The 20,000-nt window shown below is 41.3% G+C and overlaps 1 protein-coding gene across 1 annotated transcript in view; it reads right to left on the bottom strand.

Annotated features, from left to right (window-relative positions):
• The window catches only part of LOC143294100 (excitatory amino acid transporter 1-like), a 120,399-nt gene that overhangs the window by 28,423 nt on the left and 71,976 nt on the right, over nucleotides 1-20,000 (bottom strand). Inside the window, exons 2-3 of the mRNA XM_076605531.1 lie at nucleotides 4,850-4,892; nucleotides 3,530-3,656 (exon numbers count right to left, since the gene is read on the bottom strand). Coding sequence (XP_076461646.1) covers nucleotides 3,530-3,656; nucleotides 4,850-4,892 — 170 coding nt within the window. The remainder of the gene's footprint in view (nucleotides 1-3,529; nucleotides 3,657-4,849; nucleotides 4,893-20,000) is intronic.

Below are 20,000 nucleotides of genomic sequence, written 5' to 3'. Positions count from 1 at the left end.
CAAAAATACAATAGTCCCTGACAACGCACAACGAGACAAAGACAATAATCCATGGCAGCGCACAGCCATATAAAGACAATACTTTATGACATCGCAGAACCAGATTAAAAAAAAAAAAAAAAAAATGCTGCATACACCAGTGAGCCCAAAACGATACTGCAGAGACAAAACAGAGAAATAGGACTGTATAGTGACCACAAAAATGAAATCAATCAGTCATATCAAAAGCCAAGCCTTGTCCGTTGAACAGTGAAATGGGGTAAATTGCTTCGTGTTTGCTCAATAATTTGGATTTGACGCTTCAGTTAACACACAAATGTTATTAGAACCTTCAGATTGTCCTGGAACTTTAGACACTAAAATCCTCTCTCTCTCTCTCTCTCTCTCTCTCTCTCTCTCTATATATATATATATATATATATATATATATATATATATGTGTGTGTGTGTGTGTGTGTGTGTGTGTGTGTGTGTGTGTGTGTGTCTGTATTAACACTTTGGACTCTTTTTGGGGGGAGTGTTTTGTGAATCAAGATTGAGATTTGTTGTTATCAAAACTGACAAGGAACCTTTAGAAAAATTAATTGTAAATTCACGAGCAAGTGAAGAGAAAAATAACTTAAGAGGACATAAGAACACAATTAGCTCAGAATCCAATTAAAAAATACTGAAACAAACAGAAGAAGCAGTGTGATGTGAAACAGGGAAAGAGAAGAGAGAAAAATGTCGGTGATGGAAAGGAGAACAAGAAAAAAGAAGAAGAAGTAGTAGTAATAGTAGAAGATAATAAAAACTCTACGTGCAAAATCACATCATGCACGGATATTCCATAAATGGTTAGATATCATAATATATCAAAATCCAGCTGAAAGCAAGCTTTACAGAAACGAAAAGGAAAAGCACAAAAGCATTTAATGAACTCTAGTTACCTGGAGCCGTCTGATAGCGTGGTCCCCCTGAGAGACACAGGACTTACTTCAGCTATAGTGTCATGTAAGTGATTCTTTTACCCACATGTTCTTCTTCATGCACCGATTCTTTATTGCAAATACATTACACCCTGTCATTTCTTCAGTTGGTGTATCTTTCATCCAGACACGTTACATGATTCCCTAAAATGCATCAACATTTATTTTCAACTGGCAACCCTCCTGTAACTAAAATATTTATAAATTATTTCGTCAAAAAACACACACACACACAAAAAAAACCGAAACAAAAAAGGCACTTTAGGAATGCCTTCAAAACAGGTTCCCCCAGCCCCCCAACCCCCCACCCCCCACCCAAACCCCCTAGTTTCAGTTTGTTAAGGAGGCGTCACTGCGTTCGGATACATCCATATACGGTACACCACATCCGCTAGGCTGATGCCTGACCAGCAGCCAGACCCAACGTAGCACGTTTAGTCAGGCCTTGGGTGCATGCATTTGGAATGAACTTCCTCTTTCGCTTCGCCAAGTCTCCACACTCAGCTCTTTTCAAGTCTGGCCTTGAAATCCACCTCTTCCCAAAATAGACCCCCTTCCCTGCCTCTTCCTTGTCTTCAGTTTCGCCAGTTTTGGAGTTATGCATGCGCGTGAATGACTGGTGCGAAAGCGCTTTGATTTGTCTCTGCACAAGATTCAGCGCTATATGAATACCATTATTATTATTATTATTATCATAATTCTTCTTCTTCTTCTCCTTCTTCTTCTTCTTCTTCTTATTATTATTATTATTATTATTATCATTACTACTATTGTTATTATATATCGGTGTACTTATCAGAGTGGATTTCGTCTACATATTCTTTTTCCCATAGGACAAGCCTTTTGCTGCTGTCGCTTCTTTTTTCAGTGCGCCAAGTACATACTGCACACGGGACCTCGGTTTATCATCATCTTCAGTTCACAAAACTTTCAGATTCTTCATTGAACAAGGGTGTTTTTTTTGTGTGTTTTTTGTTGTTGTTGTTGTTGTTGTTGTTGTTGTTTTTGTTTGTTTGTTTGCTTTTTTTTCAATCTATAAGCCTCCACAATTTTATATCTATGAAAGATAAATGTGTGACATCGCTTTCTTTTGTCTTATCTGTGCGATCAATCCCATCCTACTACCCTCCCCACCCTGTAGACGCCTCTGTTATATACACAGTTGCTCAAAACCCTTCTGAAATGGAGAGGCGAATGTGTGTGTGTGTGTGTGTGTGTGTGTGTGTGTGTGTGTGTGTGTGTGTGCGTGCGAGTGTGTCTCTGTGTGTGTGTATGTGAGTGTGTGTGTGTGTGTGCCCGCGCGCCCGAGTGTGTCTCTGTGTGTGTGTATGCGAGTGTGTGTGTGTGTGTGTGTGTGTGCGTGTGTGTGTATGTATGTATGTGTGTGTGTGTGTGTGTGTGTGTGTGTGTGTATGAGTGTGTGTGTGTGTGTGTGTGCGAGTGTGTGTGTGTGTGTGTGTGTGTGTGAGAGAGAGAGAGAGAGAGAGACAGAGACAGAGACAGAGAGAGAGAGACAGAGAGAGAGAGAGAGAGCGTCTTTTCATTTATCCCTGTTTGACTGGTGACTGTCGTCTGTGATGACGGGGTGGGAAAATGAGAGAAGGATCGATGTGATCTGACTTGACTTCGCTTTAGTACTTCCTATCGCGATACGTGGGATGAATGTGAAAGAAACAACAAAAACGGTGACACCGTCAAATGTCACTGGAACTGTTTGGATGAATGCTGCAAAAGGAATAATTTGTGTGAGGACTTGTGCACCTAACTGATTGACTCTTCTTTATACAATGACTTGACTTTATCTGTTCATCGATTCCTCTTCTTCTTCTTTTTTTCTTCTTTTTTTTTTTCTTTTTGGAATCACAATCCGCTATGTAAGTGCCGTGAGCTGGGATTTCCTTTCTTTTTTGCAAGTATAAAAAAGTAGGTTCTATATAAGCGCAAGTTGATTTTTGTTATACATTCCATACACACATATTTTACTCCTATTCCACCTCCTCATGATCATCATTATCATCATCACCATCGTCGTTGTCGTCGTTGTCATCATTATAATCATTATCATCATCATCATCATCAACGTCAACATCATCAAGATGGGTAGATTGTTTACAAATTCTATCGACCGGCTTCCAATAATGTTTAACTGTTGGCAAAGTGAATTCCCTATCAACGTAAACAGAAAGCATAATGTTTGTATATAGGTATGTATGCACGTGTGTACATTATTTTCGTCAGCAACAACTATAACTAATTTTCTAATTTCTCTTGGCATATAAGCTAGCCCACTTCCTTCTGTTAGTATTAGACCAACTCTACAAATTACAAATTCAAGAATAAAAACATACTGAAAACGATTGATAGATAGACGCAGACAGAGATAGATCGTCTCTTGTAAACACACACACACACACACACACACACACATATATATATATATATATATATATATATATATATATATATATATATATATATATATATATCGACATGACGAATCAGACATAATACGATAGTATGACGTGGAATGGCTTTCTTGTTTTAAGACGTGGTTCTCTTACCTTCTGTGAGGTTTGTGATGTTGTTGCTGACTGTCGTCATGACGGCGTTCAGCGATGACGTAATATTGGTGACGTTAACCGCCACCTCATCTCTTTCGATTTCTTTCTTCACTTCCTTGGACCTATACTGTATGAATGAATAGATAAATAAATAGATAAATGAATGAATAAATTGATAAAGAAATAAGTGATTAAATAAATGATTACATAAATAAATAAATGAATAGATAGTTAAATGAATTATTTATATCAACCTGGCCGTTAGCATAGATGAAATTAAATCAATCAATCAACCAATCAATCAATCATCAATCAATCAATAAACGGTAGCAAACAAACATCCATCCACCCATTCATCCATCCATTCATCCACCCATCCATCCATCCTTCCATCCATCCATACATACATGAAACGGATCATAGATAAAAGGAAATTTAGTTAGGAGGAAATTCAATTACAACAATACTTCACGCTGGTGCTACAAGGGGAAAGATGGAGAGAGATGGTGCAGGGGAGGAAAGAAGGATGGACGGAGGAAAAGAGACACACAGACAAAGACAGAACATAGACTGACAAAGGGAAGGAGGGAGGAGAGGGAAGGGGTGGGGGGTGGGGAGGGGGAGGGGTGAAGAGAGAGGGACGGAGGATAGGGAAACAAGACAGATAGGACATAGACTCCTTTATCTTTAATCCATGGACAAATACCCGTCGTCAACCAGAGAGAGAGAGAGAGAGAGAGAGAGAGAGAGAGAGAGAGAGAAACAGTATCGTCTGAAATGCCAAAACATTTTTTTTTTTTTTTTTTTTTTTTTTTTTAAGACCGCACTTTGCCCCAGAAAGGTAACACATTTCAGACGATATGAATTATTCCCCTTCTCTGACACAAAGCCTGTCTGCATGCTGCTCCTGACCCATAAACTGCATGATTTATTTTGATCATCTAAATGTGCCCCATCACCACTTCAGTAAATAGGATATAATGTTTACACTAAATCGAAAAAAAAAAAAAAAAACCGAAAGAAAAAACGAAAAAAAATCCACAAATAGACAAATTGCAGATGGCTTTAACAAAAAAACGGATGTCGTAGCTTTTTAAAGAAACAATGATTCTTGCAGTTCCGTCCCCTTCCTCCCTCTACCAGTCGTGTCCCCAAGCTCCGGTGCGCACCACCCCTTTATGAAACATAAAAAGAAATTAATAAACTTTGTGCAACCATTACAATATTAAAAAAAAAAAAAAAAACCTTTCGTGTGCGTATAAATTGAAATCCCTTCACACACACACACACACACACACACACACACATTCTGATACTCACAGCATTGTAACAGGCGACGATGAGGTTGTCTGGAAACATGTTTCTGGAACAGACAAGGACAGCAACCCGTCAGAATGGGTCGACAGAAAGCATCGTTGGATGACAAGACAATGCAACGACAGCATGAAACTGTGCAGTACAAAGCATCTCTGTGCAGTCGGTACGATGCCATGAAATACGATGCAATGCACCACAACACGAGATGAAGAAGAAGGAGAAGAAGAAGAAGACGATGGAGTAGAGGAACAACAACAACAACAACAACAACAAGTTTCAGACCCTCAAGGAGGAGTCACTGCGTTTGGAAAAATCCATATACGCCACACCACATCTGTTAGACAGATGCATGACAGCAGCATAACCCAACGTGCTCTTCAGTGCTCTTCAGGCCTTAAGGGCATGCATAATCTGTGTACCTATCAGAGTGGATCTAATCTACAAAAATGAGCCAGATGACAACACTTTTACCACCATGCTTTCTTTTTCAGTGCGCCAAGTGCTTTGCTGCACACACACGGGACCTCAGTTTATCACCTCATCCGAATGACCAGACACTTAGTTTGATTCTGCAGTCGAACGTGGGAGAAAGGGCGAAAACGGGGATCGAAACTAGACCCTCACGGGGTGAGGCAGATAAAAGCGTCTTAACCATTCTACCACCTTTTAGCACCGGCAGCACAGCCTGTCAGTTCTTGTTGACTGTCTGTCGATATGTCTGATGGCTCATGTCATCAACTTGTACACACATCCAGGACAGTACGCCCATGTCAGTCTGTTGAGATTAGAGACATTCAATGAGGTAAATCACGCTAGGGAAAACGTGTGTCACTGTTTTGGGCTCCATTGTGAGAATGAAAATTGTACACAGGTAGGTATGCTGCGTTCCTTTTCTGGATACGTTTGACCTTTCATTTCTCAATAAATCATCCCCCTGTTTTGTTGTTTCCTAATGAACCTGTCTGTTTGAATAATGATGTCTTCTTCTGTGCTGAAATTGACTTTAAGTAATGTTACCTCTGCAACAGTATGTCGGTGCTTTACCTGTAATTTACACTGCATAGCACGCCGGAGACGTAAGTTTTCTATTTGTCTTTGATATACCATTTCTATTTTTACAATTTTTCTTCTCCAGAATAAAACGACAATGAATACCAACAGAATCGGCTTGATATGTGTATGCATTGCAACTAAGTTAACATGCTGAAATAGAATCAGAACAGAACGTTTATTGTGTCAAAATAGGGGGTTTAACGCTGACTTTGGTTTTAATGATAGTAATAATAATAATGGACATTTGTTGAGCGCTTTCCTCCCTTAAAGAGAGCTCAAAGCTCTTTTTTGTCTTTACCAGACAGGGTACCCGTGGTGTTTACAATACAAGTTGTGCACACACATACATGTATTCAGGAACAACATACTATACACAAACAAGAGCGCATACACAAACACTCAAACACAGAGACAGACAGACACACAGAGAGAGAGAGAGAGAGAGAGAGAGAGAGAGAGAGAGAGAGAGAGAAAATTCAAGAATTACAGCACGCACCAGGATAACATATCCCGTAATAATACTTTTGTGTGGCATATAAAGATCACCGTTGTATCTGGCCTTTTCGTAAACTCTCGGAAATTGTACCAAATAATGAAATACATACCAATAGGAAATACATAGGAAAATAACAATCAAACAAAAAAACACACAAAAAACACCACTCCCACAACAGAAAACCCAAGCAAACCAAAACCAAATTGTCCCCATTTCAAACCCGCAATTTTCTTTCACGTGTTTTTTTCATTCTAGTTTTCTGCCTCAGCTCAGTTGTCCTTTAATAAAGGAAAGGCCCACTGGACAGAAAGGCGTTGATTGTCTCAAAGCAACATGCATCACTTCACTTTTCTTTTTTTTTTTTTTGTCGTCCGTGTCATTTTCATCTTCATAATCCATCATCATCAGTTACAGCAGCAAAAAGGTGTGTTAAAATGCGCTTCCCTATTGCCCTGCACACATGGTGACCATAATTATATGTTTCTTTCTTTTCTTTTCTTTTTCTTTTTCTTTTTTTTTCTTTTTTCTCAACTTCCATCCATTCCCATGCCTGCAATGAGTTCATTTCAAGAGTTATTGATGATGGTGGCAGATTCATGGAACACTGGTGGTGTAGTGGTGGTGGTGACAGCAATGCAACATCAGGCACACAGAGAGAGGAGAGCGACCGAGAGAGAGAGACAAAGAGAGACGGGGGTGGGGTGGGGGGACGGAGAGAAACTGAACAAATTTGCGTTTATATGTATACCGTGACGTGTTTGAAATATGATACTATTCAACCACAAAAAAAAGAAAAAAAGAAACGAAACGAAGAGAGAGAGAGAGAGAGAGAGAGAGAGAGAGGACAAGAGAGACAGACAGACAAGCAGAAAAAGACATAGACGGAGACAGAAATATATAGGTTGAGAAAGACGGAAAGACAGAGAGACAGAGACATAAAGGAGGATGAAAAGAGCAAACAAGTGGAGAGAGAGAGAGAGAGAGAGAGAGAGTGTGTGTGTGTGTGTGTGTGTGTGTGTGTGTGTGTGTGTGTGTGTGTGTGTGTGTGTGTGTGTGTGTGTGTGTGTGTGTGTGTGTGTGTGTGTGTCTTTGCGCTTGAGCAGTTGCTATAATCGCCTCACACAACTCCACACAGCCTTACACCACAAACCCCCACACCCCATAAAAATAAGAACAGAAAACAAGAAAGTCAAGGTAATGATGTCAACACAGATGATCACGACAAGCCATCTTCACAGCTGACAAAACAAAACGGGTATTCCCTCAGCCTTTGCTTTTTGGACCAGGGATGGCATTGACAGATTAACCAAAGAGGCAGATGAAGAAGAACGAGGAAGAGGCGAAGAAGGAGGGGAAGAAGAAGAGGAGGAGGAGGAGAGTTAGGAGAAGAGAGAGAGAGATAGAGAGAGCAAGAGAGATAGAGAGAGCAAGAGAGATAGAGAGGGTGGAAGGGGAGGCATGCACATAGGCACACAGACACACCAACACACACACACACACACACACACACACACACACACACACACACACACACACACACACACACACACACACACACATTTCAGCCCGACCAAACAAACCCACGGCAACAAAGAATGCCTTCAAGTTGTCAAGTGTCGGAAAAGGCAGAGCCGAAACAAAATAAGAACATGGCTGTTGTCATCACCGCTTAAAAGAAAACACCTGAACATGCAGCAAACTGAGGCCGGGGACAATGCGAGGTGTTCGTAGTGGACAGTGTCTGAGGAACGCCGGGTTTGGTGTATACTAATTTTAAAAGAACATGGAAGAAGAAAAGTATTGTACCCGAACACACACACACACACACACACACACACACACACACACACACACACACACACACACACACACACACACACACACACACATTGTACACAAACTACACACAGCATACATTACACACACACACACACACACACACACACACACACACACACACACACACACACACACACACTTCAGCCGAAAAAACAGCAAGACAATAGAATCAAATAATCGAAAGTCGGACAAGTTTACCAAAACAATAATGAAAACACGGCCGCTGTAATCATCACCTAAAAAAACTACACCTCAACTTCAGTGCAACAAACGAGGCCGTTGACTAGGCGATGTGCTTTTGTGGGCAGTGTCTAAGGAACAGGCAAGGCCGGCAGTGGACAGCCTGATGCGTGGCTGTTGCATGTTGGTTTTGAAACAAAAAGGAAGAGAAATGCATTGTCACTGAACACACACACACACACTTACACACACACACACACACACACACACACACACACACACACACACACACACACACACACACACACACACACACACACACACACACACACACACACACACACACACACACACACGCAATCCCTTTAGACTTTTTCTTATAATATATTTTTCCTCTGATACATAACATGAACACCTTTTTTTACACTAATATTCACATACATTCCCTTTCCTTTATCCACTACTTTACTCCTTTCCGTCTAAAAACACTTATAGTGAATAGACGTTAAACTGAAGAAGAAAACACACACACTCATGCACACACACACACACACACACACACACACACACACACACACACACACACACACACACACACACACACACACACACACACACACACACACACACACACACACACACACACACATGCGCGCGCGCACGCTAAAGTCGGACAAGTTTACCAAAACAATATGAAAAACACGGCTGCTGTAATCACCACCTAAAAAAAAAAAAAACTACACCTCAACTTGCAACAAACGAGGCCTGGGACAAGGCGAGATGTTTTAGTGGGCAGTGTCTGGGGAACAGGCAAGGCAGTGGACAGCCTGATGTTCTCACTCTCTGGGGTCTGGCAGCCACCCCCACCCCCCACCCCCTCTCCTCATCCTCCAAAGAAAAAAAAAACACAGGCAGCATTCTTAACGAGGGCATCGCCTGTGCTGCCGCCGCTGCTGCTGTTGTTGCTGGTGTCAACAAGGGAGTTAAAGCAGCAGGTTTTTATGGTGCACATGAAGGAGTACATGTTCTTTGTTGTTGGTGTTGTTTTTCGTTCTTTTAATTTCTGTCCCTGTCCGTCTCTCTCTCTCTCTCTCTCTCTCTCTCTCTCTCTCTCTCTCTCTCTCTCTGTGTGTGCTCTCTCGCTTGTGTGTGTGTGTGTGTGTGTGTGTGTGTGTGTGTGTCTATATCTATTTCCTTGTTCGTATGTCTGTATGAGTGTGTGTGTCAAGTCGAGTCTTTCTTTTTTTTCTTTTTGTCTTTTTTTTCAATATGGTAATTGAATAAGCAACGACTGCATTTTTTTAAACATCAAACCACCTGAAAAAATGGTAGAAAAAATGGGGAGATACGTAGAAGAAAACACACAAAAGTACTGAAAATATAGAAATATGCACACAAGAATCGTTCGAAAATGGAATACACATTAGTATTTCTATTTCGTACTCATACACAAAAACGCGTACACTTACACCAATTTACAACATATCCCGTTTCTCATGCACATACACCTTCATACAACAGGCAAACCGCCGCCAAAGGCATATATACAACACATTTCACAACATCATGAATTAAGCGGTAACTAAATGATAAAATTTGTATTATTGTTAATCTTTTGGACAGTTATTAAGATCACGATTTTTCATATTTTTCTTAAACACGGTTTTATTCGTTATATATTTTAGAATGAGTGGAAGAATATTCCATAAATTTCCACCAGAGTATAGGAAGCTGGATTTATAAGGGTTGTTTCTAGGTCTAGGTATACCTAGCATATGGTTGTGTCTGTGGTCATTAGTTTTAACAGTTTCTGCAATCTTTTTGGGAGCATTTCCATAGATCACATTATGCATGCAAACAGCCTTGCTGAAGAACAGCCTGTTGTGGAAAGATAACATATTGAGTAGTTTATGATCCACATGGGTCAAGGAGCTTGACTTCAACGATACTAATTTGAATGTGTGTGTGTGTGTGTGTGTGTGTGTGTGTGTGTGTGTGTGTGTGTGCAGTTACACTGCTTTATTCCAAAAGGCGATGCATTTTGTTTCATGCCAGTCCGCACAAGACTTTTTCTGTCTGTCTGTCTCCCAGTGTCTTGCTCTCTATGTGTCTGTCTCTGTCCACCTATCTGTCTGCGCTCTCTGTCTCCCTCTTCACACTCTGTGTCTGTTTCTTTATGTCTTACACACACACACACACACACACACACACACACACACGCACACACACACGCACACGCACGCACGCACGCACGCACACACACACACACACACACACACACACACACACACATTCTTCTTGATTTTAGCTCACCTTCTTTCTCTTTCAGTGCTGAGTTGTGAACAGATAATTTGCTAAAGAAGACAACACCACAGTCAACATGACCACTACAAGAAAAATACAGTCGATGCCTGTACGCGTGAAGTTTTGATGACAAGAACGGTGGAGAAGGTGAGGAGAAGAGGAGACATGGGAGAAAGAGAGAGAGAGACGCAGAGACAGAGAGAGAAAGGCAGAGAGAGAGGCAAAGACACAGAGAGAGAGAGGCAGATACAGAGAGAGAGAGAGAGAGAGAATGACAGAGAGAGAGAGAGGCACAGACAGAGCGACAGACGGGCTGACAGAGAGAGGCAGAGACGGAGAGAGAGAGAGAGACAGAGAAACAGAGAGACACACACAGAGAGAGGAGAGAGAGAGAGAGGCAAAGACACACACACACAGAGGCAAAGACACAGAGAGAGAGAGACAGAGAGAGAGACAGAGACAGACAGAGAGAGAGAGATAGAGAGAGAGAACTGACAACTCGACAAGAAGAAACAGGAGTTGAAAACCGATTTTTACTGTGTCATTTTTAACAGCAATGCAAGCGGATGAGACACACACGCAAATGAAGATGTATATCCACTGTCCTCACTGGTTGTGTTGCCCATCAATGCAGCATGTTGCATGTTCATGACATGTTGCCCGAAACTTGCATACTTGTGTTTGCAAAAACACATTGCCAGCAAGAGCCGTCGTGCTTTTGTTTTGTTTTAACAACAGAGCGAAATTATTATAGCACCAATAACCGAGCAACGCGGATTCTGTTTCGGTTTCATTTACTCAAAGAGTCGTCACTGCATTCGGACAGATCCATATACGCTACACCACACCTGGTAGGTAGATGCCTGACAGCAGCATAACCTAACGCGCTTGTCAGTCCTTGAGAGCATGCATAATTATAAATCTTTGTGTACCTATCAGAGCAGATTTCGTTTTAAATAATTTTGCCAAGGGACAATTCTTTTGTTGCCGTGGGTTCTTTTGTTTAGTGCGCCAAGTGCGTGCTGCACACGGGGCATCAGTTTATCGTCTCATCCGAAAGACTAGACGCTCATTTCGATTTTCCAGTCAAACTTGGGAGGACGGGCGAGAGCGGGATTCGAACCCACGCCCTCACGGACTCTATATTGACAGCTGAGCGTCTTAACCATTCTGCCACCTTCCTCCAATGCAACACAATGCAACCCGACCCGTTCCTTGGACAGGACACGACATGACCCGACACAAGACGACACGACACGACACGACACAAGACGACACGACACGACACGACACGACAAGAAAAACAAGAGAGGCAAGGCCTTCAAGACTCACTTGTGATAAATTAAGTCCCCTAGCATTAATTACAGAGTAATTTCCCTTCTTTACTATCTGCACCAAAACGTTTGCAAAATAAATAAAAATTCTATGCTTAGCAAAAGGAGTTCCTGTTTGAACAAAAAATGATAATAATGACTCCTCTTGTTGTTGTGTCAGAATAAGAGGTCAAAGTGCCAAGTTTAGAGAATGCAAAAAATATAAATGTAACAGTAAATGCAGTTTGCATATAATTAGGCTTATTTTATTATTTTTTCGTGTCCATCCCAGAGGTGCAATATTGTTTTAAACAAGATGTCTAGAACGAACTTAATTTTTCCTATTTTTATGCCAAATTTGGTGTCAACTGACAAAGTATTTGCAGAGAAAATGTCAATGTTAAAGTTTACCACGGACACACAGACACACGGACACACACACACACACACACACACACACACACACACACACACACACACACACACACAGAGAGAGAGAGAGAGAGACACACAGACAACCGAACACCGGGTTAAAACATAGACTCACTTTGTTTACACAAGTGAGTCAAAAATCGAGCAGTGCCGCCGCACCCTACGACAACGTAGAATTGAAGAAGAACATCAACAAAACCATCATCAACAACCTCAACAAAAACAAAAAGAAACGAACAAAAACAAAAAGAGACAACTCGCATTTCAAAGGGCCCCACTTCACAAATCGGACAATGCCGTATGACAACCTCTAAATGAAGGACAACCAACAGGGAAAAAAAACGAAACAAAAATCATACACATGAACAAAAAATTCCTCTATTCCAAAGGACCGATCCATAAAATGAACAGTGCCGTACAACATCAAAATCAAATGGACAACAACAAAAAATACATACAAATAGACAAACAATAATGATGATAAATATATATTAAAAATAAATAAGTAGTTAAAGAAACATTGGTTTAAACAACACCCCCCCGCCCCCCCTTACACATTTCTGAAGGCCCCGATCCACAAAGTGAACGGTGCCCTACGAAAAGGTCCAATTACAGGGACAGCAAAAATACAAAATAGATAAATGGATAACTAACTAACTAACTAAACAAACAAACAACCCCCCCACTCTACACCCCACATTTCTAAAGGCCCTGATCCACTAAGTGAAGAGTGCCGTACAGGAACACCCAATTAAAGGGAGAGAGAGGGGAAAAAACCCCAAAAATCCCCGCATCTCCACGAGACGATTCCCAGTTAGGAAGCACTCAGGATGTGTTGACCAGAAAAGGAACGGTGTGTGTGAAGACAAGAGGACCAAAGGTGAGCTTCAGGGCCTGGAGAGGAGGAGGGGCGATAATCCTATCAGCGTGTAGTGGCCCCGCCATTGGGACAAGATGCTGTCACCCCTTCCTCTCCACCCCATCCATCTTCCCTACCCTCGCGGTGTTAGGACACTGCCCTAAACCGCCCCCCCCCCCCTCCACCCCCCCCCCCTTTTTTTTTTGTTTTTTTTTGTTTTCTTTTTTAGCCCCAGGGCAATTCTGTAGCCCAGGGGCAGTTCTGTCCTGTTCTGTTTTTAATGTGATAAATCTCCAAAAAATGAAAACAAAATCTCAGCAAAACAGAGAAAACAAAGAAAACAAATAAACAACCAAACCAAAAGAACACCGTTGGTATGTTGGTGTGCATGTGGTTGTGTATGTTGTTTTTGTTCTATGTGTCCATTGTGCTATGGAGAAATGTCATTCAAAAAAAGGCAAACAAAAGCAAAACCAAATCAAACAAAACAAAAATTGCCCCTGCATATTTTGGGTCTGAAGGGTTACCAACAATAGGATGCCTTTGAAATGTCTGCAAGGAAAACGACTATCGTTCCAAATCCTGTTAAGCCTACTGTAGGTTTATACGGAATGTTTCTGATTCAGTTCAGTCGCCTCACTATGTTTTAGATTGATGGATAGTTTTATGCCTTGAGCCTGGCGGGTTTTTTTTTTGTTTTGTTTTGTTTTGTTTTGTTTTTTGTTGTTGTTTTTTTCTCCAACAATTCTTTAATTCCCATCTCTGACCCATCCATTTCACAAATCTTATATTCATTCATCAACAGTTTTCTGCTGTGGTTGTTATACAGGGTTACCTGGAAATGGACAGGAAAAGAGAAATTACGTTTTTATTCTCATTTCATTTCAGCCATTTGCCTTCTTCGCATGTTCCGTTTTTATTATGTTTTAATGTGTTCACGTATTCGTTTATTTTGTTTGATTATCTTGTTTTATTTTGTGTTTTATGTTTAACGTTAACCTAGGGAAAAGCTGTAAAGTCCCAACCATCGTGTTGGATTTTTGCGAAGGCCAGAAATCTGCCTTATAACAGATGTGATGTAGCGTGCAGGGATCAATATGCACGCATTGCCACCTCCTTGAAGTTGAAGCTGAAACAAAAGGATAGTTTCAGCTGAATGCCTGAGAGGGACCATTGTCATCTCTCGTATGAAATATTGTCTTTTCAAGTCGTGTCTTACAACATTACTCAACGATAGTCATAATCATGTTCAGTGCATGTCTTCATTTTGGTCCGATCTCTTGGAAATATTGCAGAAAACCCAGCTTTAAAAGAAAGAAAAACAAAACAGGCGAACTCAACGAAACAAAGAAGGAAAAGAAAAGAAAGAAAATTGAAATGGAAAAAGAAAAAAAAAAGAAAGAAAATATGAAAAAGAAATAGCAGAGAGAAAGAAAAGAAGTGAAAGGAAAAGAAAAGTAAAGAAAGAATAAAGAGAGAGAGAGAGAGAGAGAGAGAGAGAGAGAGAGAGAGAGAGAGAGAGAAAGAGAGCGAACAAAACTGAAAGGAAACATACAGAGTAGAGAAAGGAACAGAAGAGAGAGAGAGAGAGAGAGAGAGAGAGAGAGAGAGAGAGAGAGAGAGAGAGAGAGAGAGAGAGAGAGAGAGGAAAAAAAAAGATTGGAAACCCATTTAGATGAAGATGAAACACCTCTTCACTGGCCCCCAGGCGAGAAAGCTGCAGTCACCCTGCAGTGGTGCCCGAGACAGATGGAGGTGTGGAGTTAGCCACTGTCCGGATACACCACACGTCCTCTGCCTCCACCTTCAGCCCGGTGCCTCAAGCCTCAAACTACCCCCCCCCCCATCCCCCCCACTCCTACCCCCAGTGGATTTTACCCCTGGGTAATTATGGGCAAGTCTCGAATGACCCCCCCACCCCACCCCCAGCACTCCACCCCGACACCCTCCACCCTCATGGGGCTGTATAGACTATTCTGGAATGACCTCTTGGGGGTAAAGTTCAACTAGTCAGAACTTACCCCCACCCCCCCCCCCCACCTCGAGCCCCCTACATAGTTGGATTTTAACTTCCTCCCCTCCTCCCTTTCGACCCACACAATATACCTTGTAATGGACAACTTCATGAGGATTAAATTTTCCCTACTCAAACTAGGTGTACAATGGCTCATTGGTTAAAACGTCTGCCAGAAAGGTGACTCAGTTCTGAAGTGGCGACCACCCTGGAGGCGCGGGTTCGAACCTGCTGAGGACCATGAAAACAAAAAGACAGCAATACAAGGGCATCCAGAAGCATGACCTGGGCGCGGCCCGACCCCCCGTGCCCTCCCCCCCTCCCCTCCAATCCCCCCCTAGAGTGCAAGAAGTTAAGAGCCGAAACAGTTGACAGGGGGTGCTTCTTCTCCGAAGACCTTGTACTGTCCAGCTCTCCCTAGAGTTTCTGATCACACTATCAAAATAGAAACCCCCCTCGTTCGCGTTCGATTGTTATGACGAAGAGGAGGTGGGGACTGGATTAGTAAAAGGCTAGCCAAGAAAGACTTTCTTTTCCTTTTTCAATGGCTTGATTTTAAACCCGCAGAAATTGGGTTATTTCCAACTAGTGGGAGGAGAGGAGGGCCGTGTGTGTGGGGTGGGGGTGGGGTGGGGGGTGGGGGGGTCCATTTTAACTAATCACGAATGACTTCTGGAGTCATTCAAGGCTAATCCAGAATGACCACCCGGATAAAAACCCTGCAGGGTGGTTAGTGTGAGACTGTCACACCGGCGATAACTGGATTTGTGGGGCGCGCGGACAATGGGAAAAGGGAATCCTTCAGCACGCCCACCCTCTCCCTTCCATCCTACGTCTTTGCTCCTGGTCACATGTCTGATGGGGTGAGGGTAGGGATGTGTGTGTGGGGGGGGGGGGGGGAAGGGGGTGGATGGGAGGGGGTCGGGTGTGGGGGGGGGGGTGTATGGCGAGGAGGGAGAATAGGATGTGGTGTGTGTCGATGGGAGGAGGTGGGACGGGCACTTGGCTGTTCCATTAGCCTTCTTCAGCTATGGCCTGCCCTCACTGATGATGATGATGATGATGATGATGATGACGACGACGACTACGACAACGACAATAATGATGACGATGATGTCCTCACTGTGGACAATTGCAGCCTGCCCTCACTGTACACAACTGTTGCTTTATGACGACGACGACGGCGGCGATGATGATGATGATGACGACGATGATGATGATGCCCTCATTCTGGACATCTGTGGCCTGCCCCCACTGTACACAACTATTGCTTGATGATGATGATGATGATGATGATGATGATGATGATATCCTCACTGTAGACAACTGTGACCTATTCTCACTGTGGACAACTGTGACATGACTCTGATGATGACTCTGATGTTCATTACGACGACGATGATGATGATGATGAGGATTGTGTGTGTGTGTGTGTGTGTGTGTGTGTGTGTGTGTGTGTGTGTGTGTGTGTGTGTGTCTGTCTGTCTGTCTGTCTGTATCTCTCTCTCTCTCTCTCTCTCTCTCTCTCTCTCTCTCTCTGCGTGCTTGCATGTGTGGTTGTGTGTGTCTTTATATGTGTGTCTGTGAGTGCATTTTTATTTATCTCTATCTCTCCCTTCCATTATATATTCAATTATTTTATTGTCTATTCAATCGCATTTTCTTTCATGTGCTTATTCATTTCTCTGTTTTCAAGACATTTGCTTTGCTAATTCGTTTACATAATGCCATCGCTTATTATTTTCTGTTCCACTGGCGTTATTTGAATATTCTTTCATTAAATCTATCGGTCGATTTTTATTTTTATTTTTATTTTTATTTTTGTTGTAAATTTCTATTCATCATGAATAAAGCGTTCATTTGTATTCGGCCATGGGGAGCAGATTTTTGATTGGAGAAGTCCCTTGTGTGTCGTGATGTGATTTCACCCAGTTTCCACAGGTTTTTTTGTTGTTTTTTTTTTGTTTTTTTTTAGGACATCGCCTGGCAGCCTGCATTATTCATTCAAGAATGTGGGCCAACTCTCTGTTTGCGCGTGCGGTGCATGTGTTGCCGCTAGAGGTGTGAGGAGAGAGGGGGGGGGCGGTTAGAGAGAGAGAGAGAGCGAGAGAGAGAAAGAGAGAGAGAGGGTGGGAGGAGGGAGGGAGAGAGAGAGATAGAGATAGAGACAGAGAGACAAAGACAGAGAGACAGGAAAGATACTTTGAGAAAGACAGGGAGAGAGGGAGAGAGAGAACGAACGAACGAACGAACGATTTATTAATATAAGGCCATTACCTCATTTGAAGGGGTTAAACAAAAGTAAAGAAGATTTTCTACCTTAAATCGTGTTATGAATATTGTTAACATACAAACAATATACTCCCGCCATTGCCTTACTCTCTGACATCGAACAATTCTGTTGCGTTCTCATGCCTCTTCAAAGCTTTGTATATATAGAGATATAATTTTATCATTATATTTTCATTTTTTGATGACAAGAGCAATTGTAACGAAAACAGGTTCTGCCTATCATGATAAATGTGTGGTATAAATTTTGTTCTTAAATCGTGAAGACAGTGGCAGCGCAATACAAAGTGGATTTCATCTTGTGTTTCTTCTTTACACAATGGACATTCTCGTATTTCATCTTTCTCGTAACTGTATCGGGAACTATGTACAGCAATTTCCGACATCCTCAATCTAAATTTTGTCAACGCATACCTCACATGTCTATTCATATTCAATAAGATAAAAGGTTCGACGGTGGGAAGTGTCTTAAATTTTCCATATAAGCTAAACCTATCACTTGAATTCATGTGTTCTTCCCACTGTTGTCATCTAACATCAGTGAGTCTTTGCCTGAAAGTCCTAATAAAAGTTTGCATGCATCCTACCCCTTGATATTCTCAAACATACAAGAACCCATTATTACACAGAACGTTTCGGACTTTTGTTACCCAGTTGGTTTTTCCTTTCTCATCCAGTTACAACAACGATTTATAAGCTTTTGACGGTAATCTGTTTTCTTTCATTTGTATTAATCTGAACCAATATCTTATACTTCGAACAACAGCATTGATACAAATAGGAAACCTTCCAAGTTCTCCATACACTAAATCGTTTGGAGTTTTCATGCTGACGCCAAGGTATCTTTTTAATGCAAACAAATCAACTTTCTCAACCACTGATGAACTAGATTCAAGACCCCATAATTCAGCTCCATAGAGAGCCACTGGCTGTACCTGAGTATCAAACAATTTTATATATAAGTTCAGAGAAGTATTGTTAAGTTTGTATAACTTACTTAATATAGACAGAAGACATCTTTTAGCCCTGCATGCCAGATCTTCACAAGCAAACTTAAAACTGAGTTTCGTTGAAAAATATATACCAAGGTATTTATATGAATTCACAACTCCCATCTCAGTACCATTATAATACCATTTCTCACAAGCAGCCAAAAAACCACCTTTTCTAAAGACCACAATGTTACTTTTACTCAAATTCACTTTAAACTTCAATTTTGAAGTCCTCTGGCTAAACTGTTTAATTGAGACTGGAGGTTAACAACTGTTTCAGATAATAACAAAATATCATCAGCAAACAAAAGTATGAAGAGCTCTACAAGACTATTATCTAGTTTGGCACCAAGGCGACCATTCTGGATTATTTCAAGAGCCAATTCATTAACAAATAATGAAAATAACACAGGACTACAAATATCACCCTGTTTTACACCACTTGTACAGTTGATGTATTCTGTAAGTTTATCACCACACCTTACTCTAGGTTTAACAGTATCATACATGCGTCTTAAGCATTTATATAACTTCCCATTAATACCATTTTTCAGAAGAACTGGCCATAGTAATTTTCTCGAAACTGAATCAAATGCCGTCTCAAAATCTATAAAAGCTACGTATAATTTTCTGTTTGAACAAAATTGTTTTTGAGTAAGTGCTAATAATGTAAACATGTGATCAACAGTGGAGTAATCTCTCTTAAAACCCGCCTGGTATTCCCCTGTACTATTATTCTGATCAACCCATTCTTGTAATCTATTGTTTATAACAAAACTATAAAGCTTACTGCTAATATCACACAACGATATTACTCTATAATTGTTTGGATCATTCATATTACCCTTCTTAAAAAGAGGAACGATGATACTCTCTGACCAGTTATCCATATATCGACCCTTATCAAAAAGAACATTGAACAACTTAACAAGAAAGAGAGAGAGAGGCAGAGGCAGACAGGGACAGTCAGGCAGTTTGAGATCCATAACTTCGAAGAACACTTTTTCACGTTTCATCTGCGACACTGCAGCTAAATCAAACACGTCATGCAAAGCTTATTGTGATTAAAAACCGAATGAGTAAATAAATGAATAAATGAATGAATGAATGAATGAATGAATGAATGAATGAATGAATGAACAGATTTCATGTAGCGAATCTTGGGCAGGTCAAATCTGGCGGAGCCCATCCTTCTCCAGATGAGATTTTCATGATGGGTTTGCTTCCCATGTGCGGCAGGTAGTACTGGGTTACATGGTTACCAGAAGCAGAGGAAAAACTCTAACCTGACAGTAATATGAACAAACATTGAATACATAAATAAACAAAATCACTGAACACACATAAATTCACCAGCTGTACTTGAGGCCTAATACCCCTTAA

Source organism: Babylonia areolata, chromosome 19 (assembly GCF_041734735.1).
Source record: "Babylonia areolata isolate BAREFJ2019XMU chromosome 19, ASM4173473v1, whole genome shotgun sequence".
NCBI classification, from domain to species: domain Eukaryota; kingdom Metazoa; phylum Mollusca; class Gastropoda; order Neogastropoda; family Buccinidae; genus Babylonia; species Babylonia areolata.
The sequence above is the reverse complement of the archived record's forward strand: the minus strand, read 5'-3'. Positions and strand labels throughout refer to the sequence as shown.